The following is a 23881-nucleotide window of genomic DNA, read 5'->3' as shown; positions in this document are numbered from 1 at the left end:
ATAATTAAGTACAAAAATAAATAACAATCATCGTCATTTAAGTCTTTTATCTCAAAATTTTAAGATCAACTACATGAGTAACATCATACTTTCATCAATTCTTATTGAATATATATATATATATATATATATATATATATCTTTCATTGTTACTCAATTCATGTTTTTTTAGGTATTTCTCTTAACTTCCTAAACTATCCTATATAATTTCTATCGATTCTCCTCACTATCGCATTGCTATTTCTACGTTGTATATTTTCATACCATTTTAATCGATTTTTTCTCAACTTTTCTTCAATTGATGTTATTCGTACATTATATCTAATAATATCATTTCTTATCGACATTCGGTTGATCATAAGGCTGAGATGTTAATTGGGAGGTTCTATCTTGAAATGAGATCGCAGAGATAGGAATCAACTTAATTAACTACCAAGACTTTTTTTTATCAATGTTTGACATTTTTTGTGATGGTTCGGTTGGGATTTCAATTTTTGGTGTGATGAAGCATAGTTTATTTCTAATAATAATGATAGAATGAGGTTTGAAAAAGACTTAACAGACCCTTGACGATGGACCAGGCCTAAATCTAACAGGCCAAAATCGAAAACTCCATGCTGGGCTTCGACTCAAATCGTCTCAATTAAGCCAAGCCCATGACTCCAAGGTTTTCAAGCCAATAACCGGGTCACAAAACCAAAGGATAGCCCGTAGGGTTTCCGGGTCTAAACTCACCATCACTGACTAGCGCCGCACGTGTCCTCCGACAAGCACGGTGATTTGGAGACGGACTCGGGCGTTTCGTGGGGCGAAACCTCAACGGCGCGTATTTCCTCAATCATCTTGACGACATGGCTCATTCTAGGCCGTTGATCAGGCGAAACAACAGTACAAGACAATGCAATCTGTAACAATCCGACCATCTCCTCCTCAATATCCTTGTACCTCATCAGCTCCAAATCGAAAACCTCCGCCGTCCATTCTTCCCTCACAACAGCCTGGACCCACCTCGGTAAATCCACGGCCCCACCAGCATCGACAACAGACGGACACTTCCCTGTGAGCAGCTCAAGGAGAAGAACCCCGAACGAGTACACGTCCGATTTCTGAGTGGCTTTTCGACCGTCGGATGACTCCGGGGCATGGTAGCCGTTGGATCTTGGGGCAGAAGCGGTTGGTGATGCGAACACGGAGTGTCCGAAGTCAGAGACACGTGCATTGCCGGTTTTGTCCAGCAGGATGTTTGTAGACTTCACGTTACCGTGCGCTAGTCTAAGAGACTTGCACGAGTTGTGAATAAAGGCTAGCCCACGGGCCGCGCCTGCTGCTATTTTGAGCCTTGCGGTCCAGTCCAGTGGGGTTCGTCCAGGCCCACGGTTACCTATGAAGAAACAAATGTCAAGCCCTGGAGTCAAGTCTGGCTTAACTTCTTGCTCGTATTATGAAACAAATAACATAAAAGCAGACAACATGACTCGCTTGTCTATTATGGACAGTTAAATTGTGCCTAAACTCAGTCTAAATAGGCCATGTGCATAATCTACTCATATATAAGTTGGGCCGAGGCATAACATAAAATTGAACAACGACAAATATCATCAGGATTGAACCATTGAAATCACGCATAGGCCTTTGGCAAAAGCCGATAACCAACTTCGCTATCCCAATTTTGTCTTTGTGCATAATTGTTGCTTAAACTTACCGTGGAGAAGGAAATAACCAAAGCAATTAAACTTACCGTGAAGAAGCCAAAACAAGCTGCCATTGGGCATGTAATCGTAGACCAACAATTTCTCTCCTCTGGCAAAGTAGTAAGCCTTCAAGCTAACCAAATTCGGATGTCTCAACCTTCCTAAAACCTCCATATGCTGCTCAAACTCCCTCTTCCCACCAACATTCTCATCCTTAAGCCGCTTCACTGCCACAACATTCCCATCATCCAGCATCGCCTTGTACGCAGTCCCAAACCCTCCCTTTCCGAGCATTTCAGCCGAGGCACGAAGCAAGTCCTCCAGCTCAAACCGCTTCACCCCGTCGAAGAAAACCATTCTACCTCTCTCATAACCAATCTGGTTCGGGTACGGGCTCGACGAGTAGACAATTTTCTCGCTCTCCACGAGTTTTGAGCGCTTGCCGTCACGCATTTTGGCCACGTAATTGCGCCAGAAGTAGCAGTAGAGAAGGAGAGAGATCATCGCAAGGACTAAAACGTCGCCGAGGATGATAGCGATTAGAGCCATCGGACTTATTCTAGCTGCTCCCTTGTGTCGTCCATTTGCGGCACTTGGTGATGACGCTACCGTTTTTGGGTTATTACCCGAAATTACTGGTGGAGCCACAGCCCCGTCGGAACCGGCTCTGATTGGGTCACTCACAGTGCCCTTACAACTCTGCATTGGAGATCCACATAGACCCGCGTTTTCTGCAAAAGACGATTTAGGGATACCGGCCAGCGATTTTGGTATTTCACCGGTAATCCGATTTCCAGTGACGTTGAAATCTTGTAAATTAGACATATTCAACCCCTCAATTGAGCCAGAAAACCGGTTGTTCTCGAGACGGAGAGTGAGTAAATGAGTCAGACGGTTGACCTTCTCCGGAATCTTGCCTGTAAAGTTGTTGAAAGAGAGATCGAGACGGTACAACCTGAAAAGCGAAGTTATCGATGCAGGGAACTCACCGGAGAAGTTATTGTGAGACAAGAAGAGAAGCTTGAGAGCAGTAAGGTTAGAGAGGTCGGGTATGGGACCGGAGAAGCGGTTCTGTTTCAAGCTAAGGACCCGAAGTTGAGAGAGAGCGGACAAGGGCTCGAGAGAACCGTTGAGACCGAGATTTTCAAGGACTAGATGTGACACTCTGTTTTTGAGGCAAGAGACGCCGGTCCAATGGGTGCAAGGGTCGGTGGCGGAGTTCCATGTTGTGAGCTTGTTGGCTGCGTCTGATGCAGCTTTGAACTGCATCAACGGTTCCAAGTCTGGGGTTAGAGAAGCTCCGGAGACCGAGAAGCAGAGTAACAACATTGACAAGGCAATGTGTGTGATAGAGAAAGTAGGTCTCGCCATTTTTGCGAGAAAGAGAGAGAGAGGAGGGTGAAGTGTTAACTAGAAATCTCTTGCTGCTGCTTGCTTTAAATTAATCCACATAGAATTAACCAGTTGGGTTTATTAATATATCTCCACTATCAAAGATCATAATGTCTCGAGTTGTTAAAGCAGTAAATAACGATAAAGAATGACTTTATGATAATGGTCTTACCTACATAACAAATGTAATCAACGTTTCCCAACGCACAAATTGCAAGAAGAAAGAAGAGGAAGAATGCTTTTGACCTTGAGAGGCTTTTAAGATTTCAGCTGCGACTCAAATTTGGCGCCGGAGGGCCCTGCTAGTAATAATTTTCCAAAACCATTATTAAAGTATGTCACAGTGTGCGAGGAAGAGCGTATGCTACCATTTATGCTGAAGAGAGAGAATGATAATGGTTTGGGCCCAAGCCCTGTCCAAAACAAGGGGTACCTTGGTGGCAGCCCAAATCCGTGACAGCGGACTTATAGGAAGCCCAATCAGTCCATTAAAGAACTCTTGACGGCCCGGTTCTTTCAAACCGCCCCAACTACCCTCCGCAAATTTTCGCTGCAAAAGCTCCTTTGGCTGGAGTCCGATCTTGCTTCTTGTCCTATCTTCCGCTTCGGATTCAAAGATGGCGATAACACAAACAAGTCCTTCAATGTGCGTCCCACCACGAACCTTGTTGCCTGATTCGAGAACTCTTGACGGGCCAGGAGGGGAGCGGCCGCGGCTGAGTAGCATTCGCAAGGTGGTTTTCCGGCGATGGAGCTGGACCAACGGGCTAGTTCTAGGGCTTCGTTTTGGACTCGATGCCACGCCGCATTGCGTCGCCATTTTTCAGGTTCTCTCTCAAAATTCTTAAACTCTGCGTTAAATAAGTGATGAAAATTTGGTATATTTGTTGCGTGCGATTTGATATATCTGTACTAGAATTCTCTTTTTCTTTCTTCTTGATCTTCTTTTCAAAGTACATGCGGGATTTGAACGGAGCTGAAAAAAGACATGATGCTTTAGACATGAACAGATGAGTATAGAAGTTCTACAGTTAAGATAGAGGTCAGCTGCAGAATAAACTCTGTTTTCGACCTAAGCATTTGGAGGCAGATAGAGAAAGGGTTAGATCCTTCACTAATGTGTCCAGGATCTAATCTGTATTTTTGATATATATGATTACTGCTCATTTTACTATTTACATCCCCTTTAACCTTCGAGAATATCAGAATAACCAATAAATGTGTGCATTTATTTGGTCTACTAATGAATCTTACGACACATTCTCGCCTTCTATTTGGCAAAATGGAAGGATACACTCTATGAAATGGAAGTAGGTGGTGTATGCACACTAGCCCACTTCTCTGTCACAGAGATGGGTGAAGCTGGTGGCCGGATATTCTTCAAAAGTACCAGCCCATCACATTCGGAGGGTGAAGGCAGGGGCCGGTCACTCTCCAACACTTGATGATTATCGTGCAGTCCCTCTGCATTCTCTGACTCTGACTCTCCACTTTGAATCATCTTTAGCTCCTTCAAAACCTCCTGCATGGAGGGTCTCATATCCGTGTCATGTTGCAAACATCGAAAAGCCAGCTTCGCTACATCAGTTATCATCTTTCTAACTTCTTCATCTGATTTATACTCGAGACAATTATCTATCAACTGATCAAATGCACATTTTTCAATCCGGTTGATAGCTAAGTTAGCCAGATTAATCTCGTCTCGATCCCTACTTATATCAACAGCAGGCATTGATGATATTAGCTCAATGAGAACAACTCCGAAGCTATACACATCGCTCTTCTCAGTGAGCTGGTAGCATTTGTGATACTCCGGATCAACATAGCCTGGTGTTCCCTGTGGAGCCGTTGAGACATGAGTAACATCAATTGGGAACAACCTGGAAAGCCCAAAGTCTGCAACTTTGACACAAAAGTTGTCGTCAAGGAGAATATTTGTAGTCTTGACATCACGATGCACGATGCCTGAAGCATGGAGGTAAGCCAGGGCGCTAGAGGTTTCTATGGCAATGCTCAAGCGAATGGCCCATGGGAGTGAACCGGGAGTAGCTCGATCACCATGGAGATGATCAGCAACAGTGCCTTTAGAAATATACTCATACACAAGGAGAAGCTCACGGCTGCGTCGTGAAGTACAACCATAAAGGGTGACCAGATTGTGGTGGCGCAGTCTTGTTAGGATTTCAACTTCGTTCATGAATATCTTAACCTTTCTGTAATTGTGCTCGTATAGCCGCTTGACTGCAACTTCCCGCCCATCTCGAAGTTTGCCTGGTTGAGAATGATTATAAACAAATATATCAAACAAATATTCTAAGGATGTATATATGTACGTATTTATGTATAAATACATACATATAACCTTAGAGTTAATGTTCATCTCCATACCATAGTACACAGTCCCAAAACCTCCATCACCAAGTTCTTTTTCAGGATCAAAATGATTTGTGGCTTCTTCAAGTTCACTGTAAGAGAAAATGGGGACCCCAAAGCATAGAGTGCCTCCTTCGAGGTCTGATTTTGAGGAAGGGTCAGAAGAAGCCTGATTTGAGTGTCTGGAAATGCATTCTCTTTCGTAGTGTCGACGTCGGAATACATAGGTTGAAATTATGGCCATCAGTATGGCTAACCCTCCAATTCCTACACCTGAGAACGTAAAAATAATCCGCTTCTGAGACACTTAAAATTGGACGAACAATATAGTGATACAAATAATTTCTATTCATATAGAGCATAAGTTTTAGATATTGAATTACCAAGTCCTAGCTCCAACTTCAATTTTCTATCTCCTGCAGTGGAAGACACAGATCACTATGGAGTTAGTTTCAGCATAGGTATCTTACTGTCGTGGACCATATTGTTATGTTTGAAATCTAACAAAACAATAGTCAGAGAACAATCAACAACTACCCACAAGACCAAAGATATCTAAGTTGTGACTTGTTTCATAAAAATCAGAGCTGCAGACGACACAAAGTCACAAACATGTGAATAACGATTGAATGGTTGAAGTTTAATCTGGTGAAATCATATTTATCTGTAATGCACTTACTTCTAACGCTGACTCTTCTATTGGGACATTCTCCTTTGCTGTTTATCTGACATTCACCTCCTCGACCTCGATAATAACAGCTATAGCAAGCAGGTGATACATGTAGTTTAAGATGGAATGTAGCAGTTAAGACTGAAAATATATCACCGAAATTTTGACTTGGTTTTGCAGGAAGCGAAACGAGTGAACACTGAGGAGGAATGGTGGGCAAACTGTGATTGATGCTGTTGTAGTAGATATAGTCATGGCAGCCTGTATAGTTAAAATCCATATGGAGGGTATCACTTACACTAGAATTGCAGTTGAAGAGGTCTAGCTTGGGAGTTAAACTGAAAGATATAGAAGAAGAATTGCGAAAAACCAGATTGTTCAAGTTCTCACAGTGCCGGTCCTGCAAGGTCAAGAATTTCTCAAGCCTTTCATCCTTGATTGTAATATTAAGAGCCTGAGAAATATTTTCTAATAGATATAGCGATCCGTTTCTCTCCAGTTGGATCTTTTGAGAATCTGAATCACAACCGTATACGATGCATAATCCACACTCCGGTCGGTCCTGCTCAGTGAAGGGGAATCTTATGTCCCCAAAATTTCCACAGTTGAAGGAAGGGCAATCTTTATGAGTCTGGTTTCTACTACCATCATCAGCTGGAAGGAGCATGAGACGAGAGAGTGCAAGGAAGACGAAGAAAAGAGCCCCAGCCATCTGAAGATTCTCAATTCAACAACAAGAAAACAACAGGAATACCAAGCTTTACTTCTCTTGCTAAATAGAGTTTAAGAGAAGAGTGCAATGTTCTGACCACATTCTTCTACCTTCACTATATATTTAGTTTCTCATTGATCAACAGTTGACTTGGAAATTTGAGTACGAAGCCTCATCGAAACAGCTCGAGAGAGGAAAAAAGTAGTGAAATTCGTATCTTGACTGATCTGTCAAAGACTCCAGATAAACAACTCTCAATCCTCCTTATTGACCATCAGTGAGAAGACTTGACATCTTGCTTTGACCTTCAATGACTTTTCAATATTCAAACAACCACAATGATATTTTGGTCGGTGTTGTTTTCTGCTCCTGAACAAGAAGATAGCCAACTCTTGGCTCTCTGATTCTAAGGGAAAGATTGGATGTGAACGCATGATGGCGATGGAATGACCAGTCTCTCTCATGAAAGAAGAAGGCCAAAAAACTTTGAACGAAGTTTTTGTCCAGTTTCCGGCGAAAAAGTAGAAAACCTAGTGTGAAGAGGGAAAGTGTTGGGAATCCAAGAGAAAAAAAAAGCCCATTTACATGGTCAATGTTTTAAAAGTGAAGGCTTGTTTGAGAAGTTTGAAGTTAGTGATTTTTACAAGTTCTGTCGACAAGTGACACGTTTAGTTTTGGTCAGAGGGAAGAAAAGGGTGACAAAGGGGTAAAAAAAATCCGCAATTTAAAAAATTTCTTTCTGTTTACCTCACTTTCTGTCTCATTTCCTCTCCAATGAAACAGAGACCTCTGTCTATCCCTCCCTTGTTTATTCCCTCTCTGTGTCTGCTTCTGCGGATGGTATCCACTGATGGATCACAACTTGAAAAGATGGCAAGATTTTTTTTAATGGGTCCAAAAGTAAAGCTAATGGAGCCTGTTAAATCAAGCATATGTTTTGATATTGATCTTTGTGAAGAAGGGAGGTTAGAATTTGCTGATGACAGACATGGTTTCTAGACAACTTTCTAGGAAAGGAACATCGCCTGTAACTGCTGTGAAAAAATATACTAAAGTGAAGTAAACATTGCAAGTCATGGTGTAATTGATTTGTTACTACGTTGTTACCTTTCTATGTGGATGATGTAGGGGACAGGAGCATGCTTCACTATGATATATGTTTTATATTTTCTGATTCTTGATGTCTGCGTTTGTGATTGTCCTTTGTTTGCAGAGTGATGGAATGATGCTTTTTTTAGACAATTCTTGTATACAAAACTCCTACAGAGTTGGAGACAGACAGAATGTGTGCAGCTTACCCCTATACGATATGTGGCGATACTACTTAGGAATTCAACATGCATTCAGACAGTTGATTGGGCATAAACTTAAGATTGAGCCGAGTCCATATGGGTAGGGGGTCCGGAACTTGGACAAGCGAACAGAACTAAAATTCCACAAGTAAATATTTCAATTGGTTGGTTCAAACTTTCAACATCGGGCATCACAGATCCTAATCTAGAGAGATAACGAATTAGGCTATAATCAAATGGTTGGCATTCTACTCAACACTAACAAGGCTAAAGAAGGGCTCCTCCTACCAAGAAAGGAATATTGCATATTTGATTCCACTTCAATATCACATAAAATAAATATTGCCAATCCTAGCAGGATAGTCAGTCAAACACTCTGGCATTACCCAAATGTATTCTATTAAAAAATAAGCTAAGAAATGATAAATTGATAATGATGATGAGGCTGCACTTGGGTCCTCTCCCTAAAGGCAGACACCTAACTAAAATAAACTAATATTTGGTCATGACCTTAACCAGTATTAACACTTAACAGAGCTAGGGGCTTGTAGGATCCTTGCTTGGCTAGTTGGCTGGTCCAACCCTAGACAAAGTCTTAGTACACAAGATAGGACCAACACACATAAGATACTTTTCGGCAAATTGCAGCCGTTAGACCTAATTTTATCAAATGCAGTTGCTGACTGCGGCTCTCCAATGTCAAATAATTGCCAAATGTGTGGTATTTGTATGTGCACAAGTCATGGTTAGATATGTACTACCAAAAATAAGAAGAAAAAAAAAATTATGTGGACATAATTAACACAGCATGACAAACACAAACAAGTGGACTGCTGGGAAGGCTGTGATTGTGTCCAGCAAGCAAACCACTTGGCATAACTTAGGGTTTTATGGTGCCTGAGGTCGAGGGTTCAAACCAATCAATAAAGATATTTCATTGTGAAAATCATGGTTTTGTGGACTTGTCCTACTTTTGAGACCAACCGGTATGAACTCGGCCCTAATCTTACGTATTGATAACGTGATACAGATAGTTATGACGATCCCAAATTTATGTATAGTCAACTACCCGAAAGACGTGTTACGCTAGGTGACTTTGGGTCTAATATGCATGAAAGTAAGACTCACCAGGAATATCACACTGCCGGGCATGAGGCCTGTCCGTGCAGAAGCATCTGAACTGGTAAACTTGGTAATCAAATCCACATTTTCCTCCGCTCCGCTCGCAGACACTGCAGTTGCTGGCAGTCCACGACAACCCGAATCCCCTCTTCAGTATCTCAACCACCACTCCATCACTTCTCATCCCATCCGTCTCCGCCGGTGCCTTGGTCACCATCCCATCTCTACACTGATTTAACGCGACACCCAAATCCGGACTCTCCTCAAACAAAGCCAGGGTGGACAAACTCCCATTATCCGTGCCCGGACAATCGAGCTTGTACTCTGTAAGGTTACCATCAATCAATGAAGAATTACAACCATAGAGGAAGAACATGTTTCTGGGACTAATTATCTGAAATGGGTTGCTTGCAGGGAGGGAAAGATTATGAATTGGAGGGACACAGTTAGTGTTTGGATAATAGAATGCTGCGGCGTTTGAGACGCGAAGGGAGTGATTATTGTAGAAGATTTGGTGGATGAGGTAGTCGTTATCGGACAATCTAATAACCGGCTGATCATTGTTGTTGCAGGAAAGCTTGAATCCGGGGAAGCCACAGAAGTCTTCTTCGATGTAGAATGGGAAGTGGATTTCTTGGGTGTGATTGGAACAAGTTCTGGGGACGCTGCAGGCTTCATAGTGAAAGTCCACACCTAAAGCAGATATTATGAACAAATTTAGGAGAATCAAGATCCATGAAAAGTTTTGATTCATTTGAAGATCCTTAGAGAGAGAGAGAGAGAGAGAGAGAGAGAGAGGAGGATGATATGATAAAAGCTGAGGAAGTTCAAATGGTCTTGGATTTGAGTTTTGACTTTTTGATGTTGAGTCTAAAGGCCTATATATATATATATGCATATATATATATATAGTTTATATATATATATATATATATATATATATATATATATGTGTGTGTGTGTGTGTCTGCCTCATATCCTTGACTGTTGAATATGATGATGGGTATGACTCAATTGTTGTATCACAGTCTTTGCTATGAAAGTTTACAAGTTGACCAGCCTTATTTTTTTGATAAAAAAAACTCAGTAGATGGGTCTTAACAAAATGAAAATGGAAAAATATTTAGCACCCTAATTTTTTTATCCATATTTTTAAATATTTGCTAACAATATTAAATGTTTGCATTCTTAACAAATTGAAAATAATTGGTGGGGAATTTAGTCATTCCTTATGATTTTCTACATAACATTACAAGTTTCTTACCCCTTTTTTTTTCCTCTTTATCTAAATTAATAATGTATTTTTGTCCAATATATATATATGAAAGAACCACTCAACTTGCCCACTCATGAATCATGATACATACGCCACTTGCTTAATTATTATGCATTTATTATTCATTTATTTTTCGAACATAAATTAAATGCGAAATTGACATAAAGTGTGAGATACATATGGAAAGGACGGACCAACGGCAACTAGTAAAGTTCTAAATTGGCAAACTTTAAAAAGTTAAAAAGTAGCAATTGAGATGGAACTGGGGTAGGTCCGGTACTCAAAGTACCGGACCATTGTCCTGTAACATTTGCGAACCATTGGATTTTATAAAGGAAATCCAATGGTTCGTCATTTCATTCATCTCTTTCTCCAAATTTCTCAACAATACTTTATAATGAAACAAGATTGAAACAAGATTAAAAGTCTCAAAAATTGAAAGTTATACTGTCCAGGATCGGGCCCTTCCGCATCTACTCCTCATCCGATTTAAGCTATCATGTTCAACAAGCTAAAAAATTGAATAAACCCCAATTTCAGTTGATTCTATAGCAGTCTTCTATCCAAGAGCTCCTGGGCAAATAAGGGTTAATTCATTTCACTGGTTATGAACCATCAACAAGAGAGATTGGCTTCATGCCTATTCTATTCCCAAGAAGGCCATCTAATCTACGAGACTATTCACGTGCAGCTAGGGGAGTTGCATGACTCATTCACTTTCCAAAGCTATAAATCCTAGAGTCGAAAGCAAATTCGACTTTCTCTATCTAACTCCCGCAATAGGAAAACAACATGACAACAACATGATTTGACGAGGCCAACCACATCCACTGCCCCATAGAAGAGGAGACCGATTATGGGAGCTTTTAATCGAAAATCTAATTTTTTTTGTCTGGATAAGATTATTGTGTGTTTGGATTATCCGGATCTTAAAGCAAGATGAAATGCAAAAGAAAGCATGTGCGAGATCTGCAGAAGAGTTTAGGTTGTATCAGAAAAGAGTGATGGCATGCCTTGCTGTCTCGATCGATCATGGGAGACTGACTATTAAATTGGCAAGAAAAACATTGGACTCTGTGATACTGCTGATCAGGGCAGATTAGCCCATTTGGCATGACCAAGTATATTTGGGCTTCAGGCTCAACCTAAACATGGGCCTGTATATGGGTATTGTTATAATTTGAAAATTTTGAGAGAAATTAAAAGAAATAAGTAGGAGACGATACAAACATTTGGCTCAATACAATTGTAAAGATATTGTATGCTTCAAAAAACCTAGGGTATATCTTCTTCTCAGGGTTCTTGCTTTATAGATGGATTTAGTGCCCCTTTACTGATCAAAAAGGTTGTGATTGCATCTCCCTTCTCTTGAAACCAATCGTCTGCTCCAACCCCACTTGGCTTGGCTTTATTTTGTCATCCACACCTGTCAAAATGGTTTTTTGTTGTCATGTCCCCCTAGAGTACGATGTACCTTCACCTTCAGATCGAAGTCCTTTAACAGCGCTTTCCTTTTTTATAAGAAGTGAATTGAGAAAATTGTCTCATAGATAGATCGAAGAGAATGAATATCACGCCTGAGCCTCCTCTATCTATCATCTATCGTCGTAGACATCGCTTTCTTGATGCAATGGGGGGTACTTACTTGAATAGGCCGACTTCAAAGGCAAATGAAGTGAAGCAGGGGAAGAACTTACCAGTCAAGATCATAGAATGAAATCCCTGACTCCTATCCCTCTGGAACAGAGATGCCCGGTACAAGAGCTCCTGAGATATGGGGAGGTCTTCTTGCTTTGACATCCCACTTCAAACTTTTCGATTCCTCGGGTAGCCTCCTCTATAAAGGCATTCCAGCTTCAGAGGCAGGTGAGCCGGGTCAGGAAGGAGTTTGACTGCTGGGATCGGATCCTATTCGAAGCACTCCACCACGAATAAGAGTCTTCGGGGAGTTAAGACAGCAAGCATAGGTGTTTCGGTTTCCGGTAGCAGGTAATCAGATATGTGTAAAGCAAATCCGTCCTGGTAGGCGCAGGAGATCAAGCAAAGCATGACGGTCTTCAGTCTAGCATTCCTGTAGTTCAAGAGTGAATAAGGAAGGGGAGAGGTAGGACGAGTCAAAGGGGCGACCGATCCATGACAGCCAGTAACAGACAGAAGAGAGAGAGCACAGATAGAAACCCTCCCTCCTCCCGTTGGATAGAGGAAACGAAACGAAAGTAAGGCTCGACCAGATCGTCCCAGCAGAGCGATTAAAAGCGTCTTTGGAGCGAATTCCTTTGAAGTAGTTAGTGCTCTAATTGAGCGAGCCGTGGATCATACTAAGAGACCAAGATAGGTGGAAAGTCTTTCTCAGTCTGGAGGAACCATACTAGAAAGAGAAGGGTCCTCTTACTCGTGGAAAGTTCAAAGAGATACATGAAAACCCACTCTTTCAGAGAGAATAGGTAAACTTTGCTCTTATGACTAAGGTTGTTATTCATACACCGGAACCTGAAACTGTGTCTGAAGCTTTCACGAAGCCCTATGAAAGGTATAGTGAGAGGTGGTTTTAATACTTCCCGCACTTGTGGGCCTACACGGGCCCATAAGTAAGTTTTTTTTTTATCTGGGCCCAAAAGTAAGTTGCTGTAAAGTATTTACCCGTGGTAAAAAATTTAAAAGGAGGCCCGAATCACTCATAGTCATAGTAAAGCAACACATAGCCGATTTTCATCAAAAGAAGAGAAGAAATTAAAGCCAAAAGAAACAAAAAGTTGCAAAACAGTGTACATACAGACAGAGCGAGCGATCAGAGACGCGATAATGGCAGTCTCAGTTACTATTTTGGCCATCGTCACATCTCTTCACCTCATGGCCTTCGTCCTCGCTATCGGAGCCGAACGCCGCCGCAGCTCCGTAACTTTCTTTCTCTCTTGATATTTATGTCTCTGTTCCTGTAAAAATGTGTTTATGTGTTGTTCCTTAGTTAATTGTTTATGATCCTGTTTGTGTTTATGTGGCGAAGGCTAAGGTGGTGCCAGATCAGTACGATGAGCAAACGTACTGCCTGTACGAGTCCGATGCGTCGACTGTGTATGGACTGGTTGCTTTTGGGCTGTTGTTGTTAAGCCAAGCAGTTTTGCACGGCGTTACACGGTGTCTCTGCTTTGGGAAAGGGCTTGCCACTGGAACAAATAATACCACCTTCGCAATTTTCTTCTTCATTGTCTCCTGGTAAATCCGACTATTTTTCCCTTAAAAATGGAATATTTTTTGGTTTATTTTCTTCTCTATTTGTCGCATTAACCTGGAATTGTTCGACTGTAGTTGAAATCCGGAGGCTTTAACTATTTTTTACTTGAAGCTGTCAAAATTTTACCATCCTAATGGCCTTGAGTCCCCTCTATGGTCTAATAGGCAAATGATCAAGTAATTCGGAGTCAATTTTTCTGACCATTGTAACTCACTCCTTTATAGATGACATTCAAGGAACTGTAGAACCTGGATTTGACATATTCAGTGTGGACTGAATGTCTTTTCCATTTACAGTTTTCCCCATGTAAAATGAAACCCAGCTCTACCCAAATTCAATTAGTTGCAGTCTTGGGTGTATCTTGTTGCAACCAGCAGATGAGGAGTGGGTATAGTGCTCCTCATTGAATGATATTTTTGAGATTGAGTTTTCTTTTTATAGTCATACAAGCGGACTTTTAATTGCGATCATACATATTTGACCTTCATCATCAGTATCCTTACCGCTCTATCTTGACCTTGAAAGAGTCTGAGATTGAATATAGGACAATGCTGGTGTGCTTCTGTTTACCTTGAATTATGAGAATTTGCTGGTAAATTTAATTTAAAGTGTATACAATTAAGCTACTGAATATACGAGCTGCTGGGGCAGATATTGGATCACAGTGCATATGCCTAGCTTATCTTCCTGAAAAGCTATCTGGGCATAGTGTCCGTATGAGCTAAACTGATCTTTCACAAGTTTTTTCTTCTATTTTTGTCTCTCTGTTTCCTTATAGAAGCTATTATTTTGAGGGACGGGTGATTTACTTGCTAATTTTGGGGTTCTAGTTTTGAGCATTTGCTGAGCAATGAACTAATATATCAGGATTAGCTTTTTGGGAGCTGAGGCATGTTTGTTGGCTGGGTCAGCAAGGAATGCATATCACACCAAATACCGAGCAGCCTTACAATGGGGAGAACATCTATCATGTGCCACCCTTCGAAAAGGCGTATTTGCTGCAGGAGCAGCTCTAACATTGTTATCATTGATTGGTTCAGTTCTTTACTATTGGACTCACTCTAGAGCCGATACTGGTGGATGGGAGAAGCACCGGAATGAAGGTCTTGGCATGACGGCATCAGATTTTCCACAGCCTCCGCAACAACGTGCCAACGAGTTTGAGAAGGTTTAGTTATTCTCACTTCCAACTTTTTTGTTGACTTGTTGAGGAAAGGATGGATAGGTTTAAACTTTAAAGTTAAATAGTCCCAGCAACCTATGGGCGTATAGATGTTATTCATGTTATATATGCATGCAATAGTAGAATGGAAGTATATTGTAATTTTTTTTTTCCTTCTTTCCTTTTGAGTTGAGGTGATTGTCATGTTTGCCTGTAAAGTTTGAACTTTGTGGCCTTGTCTTCATATCGCTTCTACCCTTCTTTGTGTGGCTCTTGCGCCATTTTAACATTTGCACATTCAAAAAATGTGTTTTTGCACTGTTGAGGCAATGGTTATTCTGCTGATGATTTATAGCATATAAATGTATCAATTTAAGTTCTCCGAGATGAAATGGTGGGGAAGGAAAATGAAATCATCTGACAGGAACCATTGAGTCATATTTCATCCCTCATGCTCTGGGAGAAGTGAGATATTGATCCAGGGCTGATTTTTTTTTCAAGTATTTTTGCATTATATCGAACAAACTTCACTGGAGCGCAGCAGAATGAGCTGCTATAGCTAACTATAAACCTGACGTTTACCAGCAATTTTCAGGCTGCTGGTGTAGAAGGTACTGCTGGGCATGTATGCCGGTGATGTCGTTGGCTTGTGGTACTGGTTTAGATTTAGATATCTGCGCCATGGAGACGCCTAGTTGTGGCGGTTAGATACCATTGCTATAGGTCGGAGAAGTTCATTACTATTCATTTAACAGTTACTCTAGAAGGATTCATTATAATTATCATAACTTGGCAATGGTACAACTTAAAGTAGGATCCACTCCCACAGTGACCATGACCAACACACCAGTAGTCTTAGTAGCTACTAATACATACTGCAATATAACTCCCATAGCAGAAGCTGATCACTCAACATTATTTAATTACAGTCTTGTATGTCGATACACAGAATTTTAGCAGTTTTGGGGTTGGAGTGGCACTTCACAAGCCAAGAACAATTTCTTAGCATTTGGAGAGCTGAGAAGTGCTTTAAGGTTAGGATCCAAGACAAACTGGCAGATGCAAGATGCTTGCTCCTTCAGTTTGTCGCAACATAGTCCTATGGGTAGTGGGCCTCGAGAAAGTATTGCAGCTGAACAAGAGCTTAGCTCTAATGGGTCACAAGTGACAGCATTAGACAGATTGACCTCCCTCATGAGCAGAACAAACACAACAAACAGTGCCAGATTTGGCATTTTCATCTTCACCTGATGATTGAGAGAGGGAAAGGAGAGTAGGTTTGTGAGAGATGTGCAGATGAGGAACCCCCCTTCCCAATTTATAGTACAAGAAAGGCAATGTAGTTGGCATCCTTGATTAGGCTCAACACTAATAAGGAGAATTGCTGTGATATAATTTTGAACTAAAATGGTAAATGAGTCATGTTGATAAGTAATGTCTTATAGTTTTTTTGGTATTTAAGGCCATATTAACCAATTTCAGTAGCTTACTTATGCAACTAGCAATACTAAAATGATGAGTAGACATTATGTTACAGTTAGTCATCCCTATAAGATTACAGAACAACCATTATAATTCATCTACTGCTTAAATGTATTGGTTAAGATTTTCTTATTTTAAGGAAAAAAAAAAGAATAATTGTTGGTGAATTTCTCTTAGGCCAAACCGTATGGACTCGAAAAGTTCTGAGCTCGATTTTCATTGAAAGCAATACATTATTGTGACTACGCTTTGGGCTTTGACCTAACTGACCCTGTCGTCAGTTGGAAAACTTCTATGCGTGCGGGTCTGATGGTATGAGTTTAGGCTCATATCGGATCTCCAAAGGACAAGATTGTATAATGTCATTCTCGATTACTAAAAAAATAAATAATTAAGTGCATCTAGTAACATGTGCTCTTATACATTTACTGCCTTTTATACCCCTTAACTTTCTTTGCCAGAACCATAAACCAAAAGTTTCCCTATTATGGCAATGATGCAATGTAGTTGATTTAACATAATTTTCTTTTCTTTTCTGAAAAATTTAGTTAGATAGAACTCTGTTTTCTCAAAATGCACGAAATTCCAAATTGTTCATTCCCTCCTCTGCATCCAAACACCAAGAAATGGAGAATTTGAAGAAATAGCAGGGTTTAGGAATTTATAACTAGGATCTCAAACCATAATGCTTTATATAGTATACCGCATGCTTTTTAACTAATCTAGTTTAAGTAACATAATGAAATATAGATTAGGCATGGATGAACTAATTAATTCATATATTAGTGCATGTGAAAAGTCATTAATCCTTCAAATCATGCCAAACCCACAATAACTTTGGTGCTTGTATGTGTATAGTTTGATTCATTGAAAAGCAAGAGCTCTGGTTCATGAATACTAATAGATAAGGTACTGTCGTATCTGACAATCAAGCCATGTCTGTGAGCGGAATTGAATCTTTATCAAAGTTCATTGACCCTCAAAAGATGCAGGAAATTCTTGGAGGAATTACTGGTAACATCTTCACATTTCTTCTCCATGTTCGCGTGAAAAATATCGTCGTTAGAAAATTCGTCAGAAACTATATATATTCACCCAGTTTGTTCAATAATGTTGCAGACATATTGAACAAGAACTCATCAAATGCAGTTCTGGTAGGAATCACAGTTGTTTGGTTTCTCTTTGAAGTCGTGCAGATCTTGTTGGCTCCTGTTCTTTGTTACATTCTCATTCTCTTCATGTTCATCATGTTTGCGTGGTCTAAAGCAGCCGGAGTAATCAAATTGTAATCTATATATGTTTTCCCTTGATTAGAGAATTTTGAACTTTCAGGTTATGTTTTATTTTTCATGTCTTGAATTTTTCTGTTCTTGTTCTTTCTTTCTTTCTTTATTTTTTCTCAGGAGTCCTCCTAGTACTAGTGATATTAAGTTGTCAGAATCTGTGGTCGAGCAAATAAACTGGTGCTTGCAGACATTTTATGAGATTTCGTGTGGAGAGGACTTAAAGCTCTTTTTCATGGTATGTCTCTTTCCAATTGTTAAGAAAATCCAGGCCATCATATCAGAAATCCACACCCCAAACAACGAATCATAACCATATTATCCGTTTTAGGGTTCTCGTACCCGTGGATACATCGAATTACCTTCATGTGTTTGTTCTCCAGAGCCCACCAACTGAGCCGTGGCACAAATCACTAAGCCCATGAAAAGGCTTGGTTGCTAGTTTGAAAGTGGACTTTGTCATACATACCACTCGACACATATGTGTCTATCCGATGTGGTATTATGCGTCTTAACAAACAACCCGATGTGGGATAAAGTCTTAACGCCGGTAAGCTAATGTCATCTAAGCAGATTCTAATGTCGTCTTCGTTTGAATTTCAGACAATGGCTTCCTTGTTTGTGATGTCATTTCTCGGGAACTATGTCTCATTTTTCACGCTTACATACATTGGTGAGAATCTGTAGCTTTTTGTGAAGTTGTGTGTTAATTCTGGTGGAAAACAAACTGACTGGATATACAACATATGTGTTTCTGTTTCTGACGTGAAGCTGTTCTGAGTGTAAGAGTATTACCTCCTTTGTACGAACAAAATAAAGAGCAGGTGGAGCTTGTTGTTGCCAGGACCAACCTAGACATCAAGAAGTTGTTGGACGAGTTGAGATCCAAATTTCTTGACAAGATTCCAAGGGCCGCAAATTGATACTCCCAAGTAATGACTAATAGTAGATTAGGGTTTATGGCAGAGACTTCCATCGATCTCTTTCTAGGAATTTGTTTCCTGTTGGGTTCATAGAAATCGATAATCATTGTAATACTAATTTGGAATTTTTTAAGGGTGATGCATGGCAATGTAACTTCAAGAATGCAGTTATGGAAATTGGATTGGAATTTAATCCACTATAGTTCGTGGCCTCTATCTGTTCACTTGTTGGGTCTAACAATCCATCCCACAAGTGCGGGAGGGTGTCAAGACTATATCCAGCATCGATTGGTATAACCCAATCGAGTGGTATATAAGTAAAGTTCTAGCAACTCTCACGAGTGACACCTTTTATGGGCCTATGAACCAATGGCGACGTCCCCTAAAAATAAATCCGTGTGGTCTCATGGCTCAGAACAAACATAGATATATGTAATACACAGAGGTATCATGTGGGCCCGTTCAGCCCGATCCGGTTCGGCACGGCCCACATGTGTTGTTGTAAGGGTTTGAATCCCTTACCTCAATATCAAAAATTAGACCGGGCTAGATGGACCGGCCCTGATGGGCTGGGACCCCAGCCCAGCCCAGCCCCTGAAGAGGTGCTGGGCCGGGCTGACGGGTTTGAGGCCCGTTTGTCAGCATGTATATAATTATTCTCTGTTAAACGGTGCATGTCAAACATCCGAAAGTCTGTACAAACCAAAAAAACAAGAAACAGTTGTTCGTTGTAAGCTTCGATAGAGCTTAAAGTGGACACCGGACCACAGTAATCTGAAGCTGTCATCATGTAATAAAAAGTAAAACCCACAATTTGCAATGTGGTACCAAACTCCCTTTTATTTACACATTGGACCCTACGAAGAAAAATAATTTTCTTCAGGCCTCAACAACGACGGTCTGTAAAGGGCACGAGTCTACTCTAAAGCGGGGCCTCACCTGTCGCTCCACTGATAAACGGCTACTTCCATACTTCATATGGCGATTTATCGACAACCTTTTATATATCGCGAGAATTTGAGTGATCGGTGGAACTCTTTTTACACGTGGTGCACATTCAGGAGTTGTCGTAATGGGACCCAGCCGATGTGGAGAGATCACGGCCATTTGCTTATTTTTCATGGTGGTCCTATTTATGTTGGCTTTTGATTAAATAAACAATGAAATGAAAGATTCCATCGATGGAAAATTTTGTTGGGTTTTGTATTTGCAGTGAAGGTGATTTTGTATCATTTGTAAATCACGAACGAACAGCTCAATTGATTATATCTTTGAATGATCGGCTCAGTCTTATCTGTTCGGGGGTGAAGGGTAATTTGTTGGCGTGGCCTTAGATGAGGTAGAAGGGGGGCGAAACGAAGATTATTGTAAAAGAATAGTAACTCTTTCAATTAATTTGATTTTTGATAAGCAAATCTAATGATTAATATAGTCTTTGGGGATTCAAAATCTATAAATTGTGATCAACGTCGTGTATATTATTATAATTGTCCGAGGTTTACCCTCACTCAACAATGTTGTCCGAAGGGTATGCAGTTGGAAAGGATGGGGACCCCGGGGCGCCACCTAAATTAGCTCTAATAATGCCATGTCTCCTCTCCTCAACGGTTCATGAGTAATGTGGGATAATCACGATTGTCCAGTTCATTTGACTCTCTCCGTCCGTGCTTTCAGCCTTCACTGTCCGATAACTATCATTGCTTCTGAAGAAACAAAAGCTATCGCGATAAATCTACCCACAAAATATCGCGGTAAATGGATTGAAGCATAACTTGTCTGCTGCTGTGTATAGATTCTCTAGCAAATTTCTCTTTTTTAAGAGTATTTTTTTCTTTATCTATTTTCCCAAGGCCTCGCTTGCAGAACCTTTCCCATTCTTCAACAATCAATAGTCCAATACTACTTTTTTCCTCCATGACTATCAAAGCTTTCCCACACACTCTTTCTCTCTCTAGACCTCCATTGTTGCTTCGAGATTCTTGCACCATCACTTGGTTTTCCGGGTAAGCAAGCAAGATTGTGAACACAGCTTAATTTGCAATTTACATTTTCCCCAACGGTCACTTTTTTTTTGGGAGCGGGGTTTATGTAGAGATGTTTTCTTTGGTTTTTTTGGTCTTGCTTCTCTGCAAGTCTCATGGTCTAGTAAGTGGTTTGAATAGTGAAGGTTCTGCACTTTTGTCATTCAAGCAGTCCATTTATCAAGACCCAGAAGGGTCTTTGGGTAATTGGAATTCCTCTGATGAGAACCCTTGTTCATGGAATGGGATTACATGCAAGGACCAAAAAGTTGTGTCTGTTAGCATTCCCAAAGGAGAACTTTATGGGTTTCTTCCTTCTGTTCTTGGATCTCTCTCTGATCTTAGACATGTAAATTTGAGGAGTAATAGGTTCTATGGGAGCTTACCGGCTGAGCTCTTTGAAGCTAAAGGGCTACAAAGTTTGGTCCTTTATGGGAATTCCTTATCTGGGTCTTTGCCAAATGAGTTCTGGAAGCTAAAATATCTCCAAAACTTGGATTTTTCACAGAATTTCTTTAATGGGTCATTACCAACTTCAATTGTTCAGTGCAAGAGACTTAAAACCCTTGACCTTAGCCAAAACAATTTCACTGGTTCTCTGCCACAAGGGTTTGGCACTGGTTTGGTTTCTCTTGAGAAACTTAACCTTTCATTCAATAAATTCAATGGTTCAATTCCTAGTGATATGGGCAATTTGTCTAGTCTTCAAGGAACTGTTGATTTGTCTCATAATCACTTCTATGGTTCAATACCAGCTACCCTTGGAAACCTCCCTGAGAAGGTGTACATAGATCTAACTTATAATAACTTGAGCGGCCCTATTCCCCAAAATGGTGCTCTAATGAACAGAGGACCAACTGCGTTCATTGGGAATCCTGGGCTTTGTGGCCCTCCATTGAAGAACCCCTGTTCCTCAGGTACTCCGGATGCAAGTTCGCCATCCTCGTTTCCTTTTCTGCCTAACAATTCTCCCTCTCAGGATTCAGATAATTCAGGCAAGGGTGAGAAGGAAAGAGGTCTAAGTAAGAGTGCAGTTATTGCAATAATAGTGAGTGATGTAATTGGAATTTGCCTTATTGCCTTGTTGTTCTCCTATTGCTATTCAAGGGTTTGTGCTTGTGGTAAGGACAAGGATGAAAATGGCTATGGGTTTGAGAAGGGAAGAAAAGAAATGAGGGAATGTTTGTGCTTTAGGAGGGATGAGTCTGAAACATTATCGGAGAATGTAGAGCAACATGATCTCGTGCCACTGGATACACAGTTGGCATTTGATTTGGACGAGCTGCTTAAGGCTTCGGCTTTCGTTTTGGGTAAGAGTGGAATTGGAATTGTATACAAAGTTGTGCTGGAAGATGGGCTAACATTAGCTGTAAGAAGACTAGGTGAAGGGGGTTCCCAAAGGTTTAAGGAATTCCAAACTGAAGTAGAAGCAATTGGGAAGCTTAGGCATCCTAATCTTGTGACTCTCAGAGCCTATTACTGGTCCGCCGAGGAGAAGCTGCTCATCTATGATTACATTTCGAATGGAAGCCTTGCCTCTGCACTTCATGGTAAGTTTAATGAACTTACTTTGTATGATTTTAATTTATTTTTCATTTGTTTTGTCTGATCTTTTTTTTTTTTTTACATTCGGTTCCCTTGGTTTTGCTAATATGCTCAGGGAAGCCTGGAATGGTGTCATTCACTCCGCTATCTTGGTCCCTTCGATTAAAAATTATTAAGGGAATTGCGAAAGGCTTGGTCTATTTGCATGAATTCAGTCCCAAGAAGTATGTCCATGGAGATTTGAAGCCAAGCAATGTACTTCTTGGACATAACATGGAACCTCACATTTCAGATTTTGGTCTTGCAAGTCTTGCCCATATTGCTGGAGGGTCCCCAACCCTGCAGTCTAGCCGAATTCCTACAGAGAAAACACAGGATAAACAACAGAAGATTACATCCTCTGAAGTTGCCATGGTTACTTTGTCTACAAACTTGGGATCATATTACCAAGCACCTGAGGCCCTTAAAGTTGTAAAACCATCACAGAAGTGGGATGTTTACTCATACGGGGTGATACTACTTGAAATGATCTCTGGTAGATCACCAGTAGTTCAAGTGGGTACCTCGGAAATGGAGCTTGTTCTCTGGATTGAACTCTGTATTGAAGAGCAGAAGCCACTCTTAGATGTATTAGACCCAAATTTAGTACCAGATGTGGATAAGGAAGAGGAGATTATTGCAGTTTTGAAAATCGCTATGGCCTGCGTTCAAACCAGCCCCGAAAGAAGGCCTACAATGAGGCACATATTAGATGTTTTAAACAGATTGGCTGTCTCAAGTGATTGAGCTTTGACTACATCATTGGTGAAAATCTTTGGCGATTATCAACACTGCACAATTGAGGCAGCTGCAGAGAAACTTATGGAGCTTGTGTACCAAAAGGAAGTGCATTCATGCCATTATTGGCTTCAGATTCTCCTCTTTATCACTGCACAATGGATAACAAGAAGTCTGCCAGAAGGGTTTAGCTGTTTCTACTTTTATTAGTTTATATGGTTTGGTTATTTGTTTATACAGTAAAATTTGTCTATTTCTTCTTGTTCTTATTGCCTACACTTTTGTTCTCTGCCTTCCTTAGTCTATGAAGTTTGTCTTATGATGTCTGCAATAGAGAATAATGATCAAATACACAATGACTAGAAGATAAAAATTACTTTGCTTTCGAATAGCAAGGCCTTGTCTTTGTTGTTTGTGTGAGAATTCTTAAATATTATCTGATCAGAACAGATTCCACATTGAATTCTTTCTCTGATTTTATTGGGTTTCCCTTCTTGTGTTTTCTTGACAAAGTTTTTTTTTTTTTTTTGGTCTTTCTGTTTCTCAATCTTGCTTTACTTTCTAAAGACGATTGATTGTTGGCGGTGACTTCCAACTGTCTGGTATCAAAAGGAGAAAGAGTTGATAACCAGTCATGTGGCGTGAATGGAGGGCTGGGTGGGGTACACCAATCAGTCAATCAAAGACTTGGAAATCTTTGTGAGAAATCCTTTGGCTGCCCTTTTGGACTTGATTGGTTGACATTGAAATGTATTTACCCACCTTTTGCTTTAGCTTTGCTGGATAGTCTGTCTCTTTATCAAAGCCTTCAAGCAGTGTCCTTTGGTCACTGCAAAATGGTACGTTTCCATCTTATTTTGATAACCGAGTTGAGAAATTTAAAATCGGATTGTGTTGAAACGAGCTATATTTTTGGTGACCAAAATGT

General features: G+C 40.6%; 5 protein-coding genes across 6 annotated transcripts; 3 read left to right on the top strand and 2 right to left on the bottom strand.

The window, feature by feature from the left end:
• Positions 1 to 513: 513 nt before the first annotated feature.
• LOC119990884 (probable leucine-rich repeat receptor-like protein kinase At1g68400) lies at positions 514 to 3089 on the bottom strand. Its single transcript, XM_038837015.1, has 2 exons — positions 1739 to 3089; positions 514 to 1381 (listed from the first exon to the last, which is right to left on the bottom strand). The coding sequence occupies exons 1-2, from the start codon at positions 3060 to 3062 to the stop codon at positions 738 to 740; spliced, it is 1968 nt and encodes a 655-aa protein (XP_038692943.1). The 5' UTR covers positions 3063 to 3089; the 3' UTR covers positions 514 to 737.
• A 1083-nt stretch (positions 3090 to 4172) lies between these two features.
• Positions 4173 to 10068, bottom strand: LOC119991604 (LEAF RUST 10 DISEASE-RESISTANCE LOCUS RECEPTOR-LIKE PROTEIN KINASE-like 1.1). 2 transcript variants are annotated; one of them, XM_038837955.1, is made up of 4 exons: positions 9259 to 10068; positions 5840 to 5872; positions 5472 to 5729; positions 4173 to 5354 (listed from the first exon to the last, which is right to left on the bottom strand). In XM_038837955.1, the coding sequence occupies exons 1-4, from the start codon at positions 10004 to 10006 to the stop codon at positions 4381 to 4383; spliced, it is 2013 nt and encodes a 670-aa protein (XP_038693883.1). In that variant the 5' UTR covers positions 10007 to 10068; the 3' UTR covers positions 4173 to 4380. The 2 variants fall into 2 exon arrangements, with proteins under 2 accessions (XP_038693883.1, XP_038693884.1); XM_038837956.1 differs by lacking the exon at positions 9259 to 10068 and adding an exon at positions 6136 to 9247.
• Positions 10069 to 13238: 3170 nt separating this feature from the next.
• On the top strand, positions 13239 to 15211 carry LOC119990715. The gene is made up of 3 exons (XM_038836784.1): positions 13239 to 13423; positions 13533 to 13741; positions 14628 to 15211. Exons 1-3 carry the CDS (start codon positions 13331 to 13333, stop codon positions 14932 to 14934), a joined length of 609 nt encoding a protein of 202 aa, XP_038692712.1. The 5' UTR covers positions 13239 to 13330; the 3' UTR covers positions 14935 to 15211.
• A 985-nt stretch (positions 15212 to 16196) lies between these two features.
• Positions 16197 to 18749, top strand: LOC119990714 (reticulon-like protein B14). The gene is made up of 4 exons (XM_038836783.1): positions 16197 to 17689; positions 17808 to 17925; positions 18291 to 18360; positions 18459 to 18749. Exons 1-4 carry the CDS (start codon positions 17340 to 17342, stop codon positions 18608 to 18610), a joined length of 690 nt encoding a protein of 229 aa, XP_038692711.1. The 5' UTR covers positions 16197 to 17339; the 3' UTR covers positions 18611 to 18749.
• A 1697-nt stretch (positions 18750 to 20446) lies between these two features.
• LOC119991810 (receptor protein kinase-like protein ZAR1) lies at positions 20447 to 23411 on the top strand. Its single transcript, XM_038838287.1, has 2 exons — positions 20447 to 22181; positions 22292 to 23411. The coding sequence occupies exons 1-2, from the start codon at positions 20705 to 20707 to the stop codon at positions 22960 to 22962; spliced, it is 2148 nt and encodes a 715-aa protein (XP_038694215.1). The 5' UTR covers positions 20447 to 20704; the 3' UTR covers positions 22963 to 23411.
• The last annotated feature ends 470 nt before the right edge of the window (positions 23412 to 23881 follow it).

Source organism: Tripterygium wilfordii, chromosome 22 (assembly GCF_013401445.1).
Source record: "Tripterygium wilfordii isolate XIE 37 chromosome 22, ASM1340144v1, whole genome shotgun sequence".
NCBI classification, from domain to species: Eukaryota; Viridiplantae; Streptophyta; class Magnoliopsida; order Celastrales; family Celastraceae; genus Tripterygium; species Tripterygium wilfordii.
The sequence above is the reverse complement of the archived record's forward strand: the minus strand, read 5'-3'. Positions and strand labels throughout refer to the sequence as shown.

What these genes read in the sequence shown, in the direction of transcription:
- LOC119990884 (XM_038837015.1), bottom strand. Translation starts at nt 3,062, where the DNA reads ATGGCGAGACCTACTTTCTCTATCACACACATTGCCTTGTCAATGTTG. An exon ending in CTTGTTTTGGCTTCTTCACG is followed by an intron (nt 1,382 to 1,738) that starts GTAAGTTTAATT and finishes GTTTCTTCATAG; the next exon opens with GTAACCGTGGGCCTGGACGA.
- LOC119991604 (XM_038837955.1), bottom strand. Translation starts at nt 10,006, where the DNA reads ATGAATCAAAACTTTTCATGGATCTTGATTCTCCTAAATTTGTTCATA. An exon ending in CCGGCAGTGTGATATTCCTG is followed by an intron (nt 5,873 to 9,258) that starts GTGAGTCTTACT and finishes CTTCCACTGCAG; the next exon opens with GAGATAGAAAATTGAAGTTG. An exon ending in GAAGTTGGAGCTAGGACTTG is followed by an intron (nt 5,730 to 5,839) that starts GTAATTCAATAT and finishes TTACGTTCTCAG; the next exon opens with GTGTAGGAATTGGAGGGTTA.
- LOC119990715 (XM_038836784.1), top strand. Translation starts at nt 13,331, where the DNA reads ATGGCAGTCTCAGTTACTATTTTGGCCATCGTCACATCTCTTCACCTC. An exon ending in CCGAACGCCGCCGCAGCTCC is followed by an intron (nt 13,424 to 13,532) that starts GTAACTTTCTTT and finishes TATGTGGCGAAG; the next exon opens with GCTAAGGTGGTGCCAGATCA. An exon ending in TTCTTCTTCATTGTCTCCTG is followed by an intron (nt 13,742 to 14,627) that starts GTAAATCCGACT and finishes CTAATATATCAG; the next exon opens with GATTAGCTTTTTGGGAGCTG.
- LOC119990714 (XM_038836783.1), top strand. Translation starts at nt 17,340, where the DNA reads ATGTCTGTGAGCGGAATTGAATCTTTATCAAAGTTCATTGACCCTCAA. An exon ending in ACTTAAAGCTCTTTTTCATG is followed by an intron (nt 17,926 to 18,290) that starts GTATGTCTCTTT and finishes TTTGAATTTCAG; the next exon opens with ACAATGGCTTCCTTGTTTGT. An exon ending in TTTCACGCTTACATACATTG is followed by an intron (nt 18,361 to 18,458) that starts GTGAGAATCTGT and finishes TCTGACGTGAAG; the next exon opens with CTGTTCTGAGTGTAAGAGTA.
- LOC119991810 (XM_038838287.1), top strand. Translation starts at nt 20,705, where the DNA reads ATGTTTTCTTTGGTTTTTTTGGTCTTGCTTCTCTGCAAGTCTCATGGT. An exon ending in CCTTGCCTCTGCACTTCATG is followed by an intron (nt 22,182 to 22,291) that starts GTAAGTTTAATG and finishes TAATATGCTCAG; the next exon opens with GGAAGCCTGGAATGGTGTCA.